We start from the raw sequence: 11749 nt of genomic DNA, 5'->3' as shown, positions 1-11749 counted from the left end.
TGTGTTGTGTTCCCTGCAGGAGGACATGGCCACAGTGGATACAAGAGCCAATTGAAGATACTTCACCAGAGCATGTTGGCCAGTTTGGACCCAACAAACAAATTAGTTAAAACCAGTTATCTTGCAGACACCATTTTTGTCACAGTATTTGGCACACTATGCTACTAAACACAGTGAACTTCTGTCATATTGCATGAACGAAACTACACGGCTCAGTGTTGCTTTCTGTTGAACAGACCTCGAGCAAATGGTCACTCTGAAATGCTCTTTATTTAATAAAAGCAACAGGAAGGACCACAGTTTCCTATTTAGAAATGCCAGACTCTATTAAATACTGCCAGTCACTGCCAGAGAGAAAGTGACTTCAGGCTTGCATCTCTGTTCACGTGTGACTAAAACTACAAGAATAATTGATTTTACAGTTTGATGCCCAAACTGGGAAAAAAAGAAAGTGTTTGGTCAACATACAAAGTGTTTCCTTATTCAGAGTGAAATGGAACAACCTGTTTTTTGGTTTTTTTCTTTATTTATTTTTTTAAAAGATATTTTAAATAGTGATTGGAAGTTATCTAATCATTGGGGAGGGACTTTTTACAAGGGATTGTAGTGAGAGGACAAGGGGTAATGGATTAAAACTGGAGGAGGGGAGATTTAGCTTAGACATTAGGAAGAAATTTTTCACTGTAGGCTGGTGAGATGTTGGAACATGTTGCCCAGAGAAGCTGTGGCTACTCCATCCCTGGAAGTGTTCCAGGACAGGTTGGATGGGGCTTGGAGCAGCCTGGTCTAGTGGGAGGTGTCCTTGCTCATGCAGGGAGGGGTGGAACTGGATGATCTTTGAGATTCCTTCCAACCCAAACCATTGTATGATTCTATTATTCAAGATTTGTCACTTAAGCACCAGAACAGACTTTACATACCCTCTTAATGCACTAGAGATACAAATTCAAACATACCTCAAACTCACCTGTGCATTGTGAGGCAAGATAAAACCCCATGTGCTGAATCACATGCCACAGCACAGGATGCTATAGCAATTTTTTAATCTGGAGAACAGGAAATAGTAGGACACAGAGAGGATGCTTGTATGGCAAACGTATTCCAATCGACTATAAAACATGCCTATTGCAGTGTTTTCCACAAAGGCAGGGGACTGAATTCAGCAATCACATCTCCCATTCCTATCTCTGACCACAGTATTTGGGCTCTCCCACTTCTTAAGAAAATGGCAGGTATCTACTGTCTTGCAGCATAGCACAGTGACATCAAGAAGCCAAGAAGCTGTGAATTATTTTAATGGGAAGGATACAGGGACATAAACCTCCTGGGATTTGTGATCTGTCGTCCTTCTGCCTAAGAACAGGATTTTTATTAATTGCAGCATTTGCTTTTCACACTACTTCTGCAGGTGGCCAAGATCACTTTGAGTCCTGTCATTCTACACCCACTGATTTGGCTTCTGAAATAACTTTTACAATAGGTGTTACCTGAAAATAGTCCCTCAGTGGGTTATTTTAGTTCTTGATCGCACAGGGCCTCAGAGGAGAGAAGGGATGCCCACTTAAATCTGAGAGCTCTGCCCAGAATTCAGTGTGGAGCTCTCTATAATGAGAACAGTTTCTGCATGCTGGTTAATTAACTTTGTCTTCACAAATGGAAATAAAAATTAGAACAATCATAACATGACTTCTGTTCTCTTCCTCAGCTTGGTAAATTTAAACATTAGTAACTGTCAAACAATGGCTAAGGAGGAAATATTTAGTTGTCTTTTGGCAGTGATAAATTACTTCAGCCTTTGTGGGTTCATTTTTTTAAGCAGTTTGACATTTTGTTCCAAAGGCAGATTTTTTTATTGTATTGTTTCTTTCAGTCTGTTAAACAGCCCCAGTGTTACCAAGTTGGTTCCTCTGAGTCATGTGCAGGTGGGAAGAAATCATGTCTCTATTGATAGCACTGGGGTTTTTTTGTGTTTTTTTTTGGCAAATGTTCTTGCAAATCCCCCTCTTTCTACTTAGTTCACAATTTACTTCTCATTTTTCCTCAAAGATGTGAGCAAGATATGCTGATTTGCATAGGCCCTGTCAAGCTGAATGAGAACAGAAGTCCAACAAGTCCAGTGTTCTGCAACTGATCATAGTTAAGTGTCAAATAATCACTGGGGTGACAGAGGGAAACAAAAAAAAAAAAAAAAAAAAAAAAAAAAGAGACAATTCAAACCTAAACCCTGACATCTTCAGAAATCACATGCCTTCAGCCTAAGTCCTCTTCAAGTTCTGCAAATATTGGTTTATGCCACAGTCATCACAGTTCCCATCCCTTCTGAACAAGGACTGTAGGAATTGACATGCTGTTAGTTTTCACAATTGTGGCAAACCCTACAAAGTTCACAGAAGCACCTTCCAGCAATGTGTTATTCCAGCTACCTCACACTCTATAAAAATGGAGAAAAGCAGAATCCTGTTATTCGTTCTAAATATGCTATTTTTCAAGTTATCTGAATTTTGTCCACTATTGTATTGTGAAAAACTGAGCAGACCTCTTGCAAGTTCCTGTTCCAAGGTTTGTTCTAAAAGTAAGTAAAACAAATCAGTCTTCATTCCTTTCCCAGGTATTTTGCTGAAGATAATTCTATGGCTCAGGGAGTTTCATCACACAATAATTCAAGTTTTCAAATGAAATCCATAGGGCAATGTTTCAAAACCTTTTTTTATTTTATTTTTTCTTTTCCTGGGGTATCACTTTATATTAACAAATCACACTCAAAAATAATAATTTGCAGCCCTGGTTACAGGCAATTTCCTTCTTGCAAACAGTCTGCACAAGAATTGCTCCACTTGAGGCCACACCTGGAGTATTGTGTCCAGTTTTGGGCACCTCAATTCAAGAGAGATCTCGAGGTGCTGGAGCGAGGACAGAGGAGGGCAACAAAGCTGGTGAAGGGCCTAGAGAATCAATCTGATGAAGAAGGCTTGAAAGAGCTGGGAATGTTTAGTTTGAGAAAAAGAAGGCTGAGGAGAGACCTCATCAACAAATCTCTAAAACTGCCTGAAAGGACATTGTAGAGAGGTTGGTGCTGGTCTCTTCTCACAGGTAATTAGTGACAGAACAAGAGGGAATGGCTTCAAGCTACACCAGGGGAGGTTTAGACTGGACATTAGGAAAAAAAAAATATCACAGAAGGAGTGGTTAGAGACTGGAATAGGCTGCCCAGGGAGGTGGTGGAGTCACCATCCCTGGATGTGTTTAAGGGTCGTTTGGATGTGGTGTTGGTGGAGATGGTTTAGGGGAGAACTTTGCAGAGTAGGGATGATGGTTGGACTTGGTGATCCCAAGGTCTTTTCCAACCTGAATAGTTCTGTGATTGTGTGATTCTATGATTCTTTGGCCTAGATGCTATAATGCTGGTCTCTTTTCTTTGATGTTGAGGAACATGGTTTCTATGCCTTTTGCTGCCAGGAAACAGCTCAAAGTCTAATGCTGTTATTATGCTGCATTCTTGAATTCACTTATGACACTCGCAGACAATGAATCATTTATTGCCCTTTTACATGCATGCAAACATAAATCACATTGCAAAGCCAATTATAAAACCATACACAGTCCTTTTTATCACTTCAGAAATACGCAATTTCTATTTTAACAATGAAATAGAAGTAATGACCAATCAGAAACTTTTCTGGGTCTGTTATTTAAGTCATTTATATTAATTTGCCATGATTTACTGCAACAAAATGGGGAACTTTTGAATAGCTGGAGCTGTATAAATTTGCATAAGTATTACACTTTCATAGGTTCATTTTCCAAGTCCAGTAGATACCTCCTGTTTTATGCATAGTACATGTACCAGCCCTCAAGTAATTTATACTCAAAAGACAATTAAATTTCATGAGCCATGAGTAGCTTACAATTTTTCCTGCAGGCCATAATTTAATGGTTTTAAATAAAATACTTCTAGTGAGTTCAGTAGAGGAGAAACAGGGTTTGACTGGCAGCTGTGAAGAGTCAAACTGTATTTATTTATAAAAGAAACACTACACATAGAGCAGAGACAGTGCTTTACCACCTCCAGAAACATCACTTAACACTGTTTTGGAGGTGTCCCACTGTCCAGTTCAGGCTTTCACCCTTCTTTCTCATCACACAACTCTGTTAACCAGTGCCAGGTACACCTAATTCCAACAGAGGTGGTGCAGATTGCTTCAAGACCTAAGAAAAACCTTGACTTTTGGTTTGGGTCATCAAAAAGCAGACATATAGTGCCTTCAAGTGACTTCGTCTTTCTCTCTTACACAGAGAGTTTGGGTACATCTTGGCACACCTTACTGCAGCCTTTCAATATTTAAAAGGGGTTTATAAGAAAGATGGGGACAGACTTTTTGACACAGTCTTTAGTGAGACAACAAAGCGTAATGGTTCTAAACTGAAAGAAGGTAGATTCAGAAAAAAATATCAGAAAAATTTTTTTAACAATAAGGGTGGTGGAAAACTGCAACAGGCTACCCAGAGAACTAGTGGATGCCCCATCCCTGGAAACATTCTAAGTCAGGTTGGATGGGGCTCCAAGCAACCCAATCTAGTTGAAGATGTTCCTTCTCACTGCAGGGGGGTAGGTCCCTTTCAATGCAAACCATTCTATGATACTGTGAATGTGACAAGGAGAAGAAGTGATGGGAATAGACTGTTGGCATTGTCTGACTTACTAGAAACCAGAGGCTACAGACGAATGATACTGCAGCTTCTTCACGCTTCATGACACACCTAGGTGTCCTGGGATAACACAATGTGCACAGACATTGTCAAGTGCACACACAGTGTCAAGGTACCAGACCCTATTCAAATACCACACTATGAAGCTGAGAACAGCAAAGGTAACTACTATTACAAACCAGACTGTCCAGAAGCTTCATTTCTCAAAGTTTATGCCAGTCCAAGAAGTATTGTAAGCTCATATTCATCTGTGTCTAGCTTCCCCTAAATAATTCTTTAGATGTGGATTCTCACCCACATACTCATATATCTAATTGCCTGAATATTCACAGAACTTTCTTGGTTATCCAAAGAGTTTCCTTGAAGCATTACTCAATTCTGCTCTTTTTTTTTTTTTTTTTTTTTTTTTTCCAGTATAGACTCTGAACATGTGTTTAAGTAAATTAACTTCAGAATAAGTTATTCTTGTGCTGAAGAGCTTCTAAAAATATCATCTTGCTGCAAAGCTTAAAGAAATGTTCTATCTATACACCTAAACTTTTGTCTAATATTATTCACCTCTGTCTGGCAACACTTTGAAGAATCATAACACACCGACCCATCTCTGTTCTTTCAGCCTGTTTTTTTTCTGTTTGTCAGACTGCTGAAACTTGTCTGATCATCAGAGAACTAGTGAGGTCATTGGAGGAGGGGCAGCCATTTGTGCACAACTGATGTTGCAGGGACTGCACTTCTAAGCACTGTACCAAAACTTATAACTCAGATTAGCTGTGAAACTGCTTGGTGGGTCTTTATGACTGGCGTGATGACTTTGAACAGAGGTAGAGGCTCTTGCTGCCACTTGAAGATTTGTTTCCACCAAACACGACAAAACGGTTGGAAACAGACAGAATTTCTTTTCTGATTCCCCAGTCCCCAAGTTGCTGTCTGGGACACTTGCCAGTAACAGAGGATGAGCTGCCAGATGATGGATCTCAGCTGTGCTGTTGTTGGCATCTGTGCTCCTGCTGGAAAGGCCGTCAGCTCAGGAGCTATGAAAGTTGATTAGGTCTCCTTTCAAGAATTCTCCCATCGCCAGTCAGTGGAAATTATTGTCATGTTCTTTAGGGGATAGAAAGATAATTTTTCAACTACTGGGAAAAAATTCTGAGAAGAAAGAAAAACTGAATCATAGAACACTCTGTTAATAGGTAGAAAGCATCCCAGGCCACTTCCTAAAGTGAAGAGAGGCTGTTCCTGCTGCTTGTGCACTCTGTTTCATGGAATAAAGAAGGGAAACTCTGTCCCAAGCCCCCTCCTATAAACTTTCTAATAAGTCAGTGCTGAAATATGCAGAAAAGGAAAATTGAACTGAAAGAATGTTGATCAAGAGAATGAGTGTACAAACTGCATCAGTGGATTTCAGCCCCAAAGTGAGAAATTATGTTTGTCTGAGTTAAATGTAAGTTCTCCAGTATAGAACTGTAATAGTACCTGTGAAAGAGAAATAAATTCTCCAAGCTCAATCTGCCTTTTTCTACTCTGCTGACAACTAAGTTAGTAATAAAACCATTCTTGTCAGTTATACTGAAGAATGATTGAGTTTTTCACAGTGGTACGCAGAGAAATTAGGAGATTTATAAAGAGAATGCAGCAGTCTGATCCTTTTAATTGCATAAACACTGTAGAAAAACAGAAAAAAAACCTATGAAAAGTGGAACATCCTACTCAAATTATACTGATTTTAAAAAGGAACCAATTAGGACTCCAATATGAGTAATTCCAGAGGATTTTCTCCAGGAGACTCCATCACTGTCCTGTCTGGAGTCTCAAAAGAATGTTCAATTGATTTAATGACATTTTCAGAGAATACCCACTGTGAAAACACTGCAAAGCATTTTCTACATATTTTTTTAAGCCTAATCTCAAATTAATCTGAGTTTTGACCTCTGTCTTGATGTAGATCATTTCTTTGCTGTACTCTGCATATGCCAGATCAAAAAATAAGAGGCACAAAAAAAGAATTATGCCGATGATTAAAGAAACCAGTTACTGTCACATTATTAGTTACCATGTTTTCTGCTACGGCTAGGAAATAATTCAATTCTTTCTAAAGATCAGCCATTTATCTTCAGGCAACCGAAGATTAAAGGCTTCATCAGTAATTATTACAAATGTTGTCCTGAACACACTGATTAAAGATACTTGTCATTACACATTATAAAGAACATTATATCTGCTCTCTTACTATTTCAGAATTATGTGTTGGACATCTGCTGGAGTCCCAATCATAACTAATCACCATTTGCATAAGCAAGACATTGAGAGAATCCCATTTCTGTAAAACTACCCATTATAAACATACACTAACATATGAAAGCAGAGAAGCCTGAGACTAAACATAAAGTTGCTTCCATGTAAAATTAACAATTCCAGATGGCATTTTGGTGTAAACCGCATTTCTACGATCTTCATTAGTTACATGGAATAATTAAAAGTAAAAGTTGTTTCAAGTAATTGTGGATTTTTTTTTTTAAATTTGAACTTCTAAATATTAAATAATATACACCATCAATTTTACATACTCAAGTTCTAGATTGGCAAAATCATAGAATCATAGAGTCTTGAAGGTTGGAAGGGACCTTAAGGATCATCAAGTTCCAACCCCCCTGCCATAAGCAGGGAACTCTACCACTAGATCAGGATGCACAAAACCTGGTCCAACCTGGCCCTAAAAGCCTCCAGGGATGGGGCATCAACAACCTCCCTGGGCAACCCATTCCAGTTCCTCACCACCCTTAGAGTGAAGAATTTCTTCCTAAAATCTAACCTCAATCTCACCTCTCTGAGTTTAAAACCATTCACCCTTGTCCTATCACTGTCTTCTCTGATGAAAAGCCCCTCCCCAGTATCTTAACTATACCTTGAGTTTGTAAATAATCATACATTGTTTTTAAAACATCTCCCTTGGTACACAGTTAAGAAAAAGAAAAAAAAAAAAAAAAAAAAAAAAAAAAAAAAAAAAAAAAAAAAAAAAAAAAAAAAAAAAAAAAAAAAAAAAAAAGAAGAAGAAAAAGAAATTAAAAAGAAGCTTGGCCACTTCAGAGTGCTCTAGACATGTGGGGTTCCAATTTTTTTTCTTGCTGGAGGTGGAGAACCACTGCTTGTAAAAAAGCTCCATTGCCATTTCTTTAAAAGGAAACAATGGAATTTTAGTCTTTTGCAAAGTTTTTGTTATTTTGCGAGGTTAACAACTTTTTTTTTCCCTTCAGTGCCTTGCCTTCCCTCACTCACATCCCCCTCCCTCAGCTTTCCTCTCCCTGCACAACCCCCCCTCCCATTCTCTTTGTCTCTCTCTGTCTCTGACTTTCTCATACAAATGTGTTTTGGGATCAGGACACAGCAGATGTCCTGAAAAAAATAACAGAACAATGGAATTAAGTTAGAAATATGGCTGCTGTGCCAATAAACAGGAATGTCTGCATTAAGGTTCCTATGTCTGAAGAGAAATGAAGTTTGCAGCTACGCGGTCCTGTTCTCCCAGCTACACTGGGATTTCAGGGCATACTACAATTCCCACAATGGATCCTACATTTGTTCTTCCCTAATGCACAATCTCCCTTTTTCAAGAGCTGAAAAAGTGAAGTTTTGTGGCTTAAGAGCCATAACTATACAGAAGAAAAAAAAAGAAGAGAACACAGATGACTTCTACATGACATAAAAATGGGAATTTGAATAATATTTTGGTGCTAAGCTGAAACATGGACTAGTCTTTTCATATGTTGCTGAAAAGATGAAAATATTAGTAAACTGTGGAAAAGAACTCTTACCATCAATGCAATTTTCTCTGAATGACACTCCTTGTATTTAGCCAGGCATAAACTTCATGCCTTTTGGGACAGCTACATCAATGCTAAATGGAAAAGAACACTTCTTATCAAACACCAGTGCCTTATTAATGGGAAGTCACATGATTAATCAATCTGATTACTCTGAAGTCAATTTATCTGCAGTGTAACTGCTATCCAAATGAAAATAAGATTACTGTGAGTACAGTTTAGTAATAACTCCCAGTATGTCATTGACTCAACTCGATTATAACACAGCAGGCATGTGATGCACAATATTACAAAGAGACTAAAACAGCCTGACAACAGTGGATACAGAGAAGGTGTGTGTGATACAAGGTAAGGCACAAAACTCCTGAAGTGAGAGGGACCATTCATTTTTCAGTTGTACAAGAAATATTTTCTGTGTATTTTATTGTAAATGCAGAATCTGAAGGTATTCCCTGTGAGTATAGGTTATGGGATAAACAGAGCTTAAGAAAGTGCTGGAACATTTTCTTATTCTGTAGATTACTAGATTTTTTACCACAAAATTATCTTCCTCCTATTTATCTGAAAACAAAAAACCTCTCATATCAGTAAGAAATATCATAGAATCATAGAACCACAGAATCATCCTGGTTGGAAAGGACCTTGAAGATCATCAAGTCCAACCCTAACCTTAATCCCCCTGCCATAACCTAATCTACCCGTTCAGTGCTTAAATCATATCTACATTTCTTTTAACCACTTCCAGGGATGGTGACTCCACCACCTCCCTGGGCAGATTCACTTCCCTAGAAAAGACATCAGACAGTCACTTGTCCAGGATATGCATCTTAAGAGCTTAAGCCCAGAGATTTTTCAGATCAAGAAAAACACAGAAATGTGCATGAAAAGTAGAAGGATCCAAACTCAGCTTTGCAGAGATGAAAACAAACCAAAAGAAAACACAGGACAGGTAAATATCAACTGTTTATTAGCGTTTTGCCACATAAAAAGGAATGAATCAAAGTGTCTTTAAAATTAATTTTCCTATGTCCAAGCTGCTCAGTGAAGCTTTGTCTACCTTAGAAGACAAGATATATTAATTGTTCTAGCCTAGATTTAGCCAGTTGCATGAAATCAGAGTAGCTTAGGGACACACAAAAATATGTGCTGTACCTTGAGTAAAAGTGTTCAATAGTTACTAATTTGGACACGCAGGAGGCAAGGTCTAATGAAATATATATATAAAGTGAGTAGAGAGGTCTGCAGTTATAATCTCATTTAAAAAGTATGATCCATTCTCATTCTCACTGATGATGATTGCAAAATTCTCCAAGCCTGGACAAGTCTACAGTCCAGTTGAAGCTACATTTAACTATCACATTGAAACAACTGGAATGGAATCTACAAATCTGGAAAGGGAAATAACCCTGTGAAAAGCCTTGCAGGACTGGAAGAAAAAATATTACTACTCCTGCTTCAGTCCCTTATGACTTGATAGAAACTCCCACACAAATCAGCAGTCTGTCACAAGGCCCTCACTTGAAGCTAGGTTTGCTCCCACAGCGATTTCTTTTTGAGTTCTGAATTTTTATTTTTTGCTTTAAACCAAGAGAATTTGCTCATTATCACACATCATGGATAACATATGCAAAAAGACCATCACAGTCTACTCCATTCAAATGCTCAGATCAAGAACAGATGTCATGACTTATAGAGGTTTCTGAAGGTGAGTTAAGCTAAGTGAAACCCCCATCTGACCATGGTGGGGTGGAGTGTGCTGTGTTATGTTTAGGATTGTCTGGGCTGTGATGTTCTGATGACCTGCAGGGTAGCACAGTGCTAAAGCTAGTGCATGACAGAGAGACATCATTTGGGTATTTAATAGGTCACCTGCTAGGATAATAACTATGTTATCATTAAAAGCAAACAAACAAACAATTATAATCAGAGATTAGTTGACAGAGATAGGCAGAATACAGAGTTTGTAGCTAAGAAAAACATCTGGGGAGGAAGTAAGAATTCCTAATCACAGCAGACTAAGATTTTTCCATGCAAAGTAAAAGGTGAAATGAGAGTGGAGAGTTAGCCTTTCTATTTGTCTTCTTACACTAGAGTTTTGTTCAGAGAATAATGAAAAAAAGGAACCACTCTTCAAAATCTCTCCCTTGTGCGATGTACAGAGATGTAGAAAAATATGTCAAAGACAAATATTTGACTCAATTATTTAAATTTCTATGATGTGACTGTCTACTAGAGAAGCAGAGATTGAGGTCAATTTTTTTTGCCAAAAGCAGACAATGATCCAATGGTTCTGATAGCAGCCTCAGGCCAAACATCCTCTCAGCCTGAGTTAATTCCCTGGTAGTTCTTCTGCACCAGCTGCTCTAGGCTAGTGTATTTCTAATATTTATACACAACAGAACAGCTTTGACAGGAAAGGCTGAGGGCAGCATGTTAATTAGAAACCTTGAATTAAGATTTCCTAAAACGATAATTATTCCAATATTCTGGGTTGAGTTTATAGATGCGAGTAAACATTCTGACAAAAAACACTTCAAAGCCAGCATTTAAAACAAACAAACCAATAAATAAAACCCAAAACCAAACCAACAAACAAACCCAAACAAACTAAAACACCCAGGGCCTGTGTACCTAAGTGCCTGGTATTCCTGCAGAAATGTTTGAAGGGATCATCTTCCCAAAAAATTCCCTCTGATAGCAATATAACCCGGGGCACATTCTTCATAGATAATGTGGACACTCTGTGGGACCAAATGGACATAAACCATCATTGCTCATCCTTCTTACCTCTGAAGAAGTGGGTTTGCAGTAGCCAGCTCCAAACACTAGATTTTCTAATGACATACTGGACTGGTCTGGTCCCACCTCCAGGTTGCCTTTACCAAGCCATGAACCTTTCCCTGGACGAGCAAAACTAAAAAGAAGGAAAAACAGGGAAAGAATAATCAGACCAGTACTGTTAGAAGAGACTAATTGTGTTCCAGTGCAATTTTCTTCCTTAGAAAATGTCTGCAGTTTCCGTGGTGATGCTTTTTCTTTTACTTATCTCAAGCTGACACTGCAAGTCCACATGTTTCTTTTTCAAAGTGAACATTGCCCAGTATGCACTAGATCACATGATGTGAGTGCAGTTTGCTTTCTTAGCATTCAGTCCAGTGGCTTGAGTGCTGTCTTTCACTCAGTCCTTTCTCTGCTGTCTTACAGGTTTTTTTTTCTAGCATAAC

The 11749-nt window shown here is 38.5% G+C and overlaps 1 protein-coding gene across 1 annotated transcript in view; it reads right to left on the bottom strand.

Moving 5' to 3' along the window:
• Positions 1 to 11481, bottom strand: part of FAM135B (family with sequence similarity 135, member B) — a gene marked incomplete at its 5' end in the record, with an annotated part of 51795 nt that extends 40314 nt beyond the window's left edge. The window contains one exon of the mRNA XM_009997740.1: positions 11313 to 11481. Within this exon, the coding sequence (XP_009996042.1) occupies positions 11313 to 11481 (169 nt within the window). The remainder of the gene's footprint in view (positions 1 to 11312) is intronic.
• Between the last annotated feature and the right edge of the window lie 268 nt (positions 11482 to 11749).

Source organism: Chaetura pelagica, unplaced genomic scaffold, assembly GCF_000747805.2.
Source record: "Chaetura pelagica isolate M959 unplaced genomic scaffold, ChaPel_1.0 scaffold200, whole genome shotgun sequence".
Classification (NCBI taxonomy): domain Eukaryota; kingdom Metazoa; phylum Chordata; class Aves; order Apodiformes; family Apodidae; genus Chaetura; species Chaetura pelagica.
This window is presented reverse-complemented; position numbering and strand designations above follow the sequence as displayed.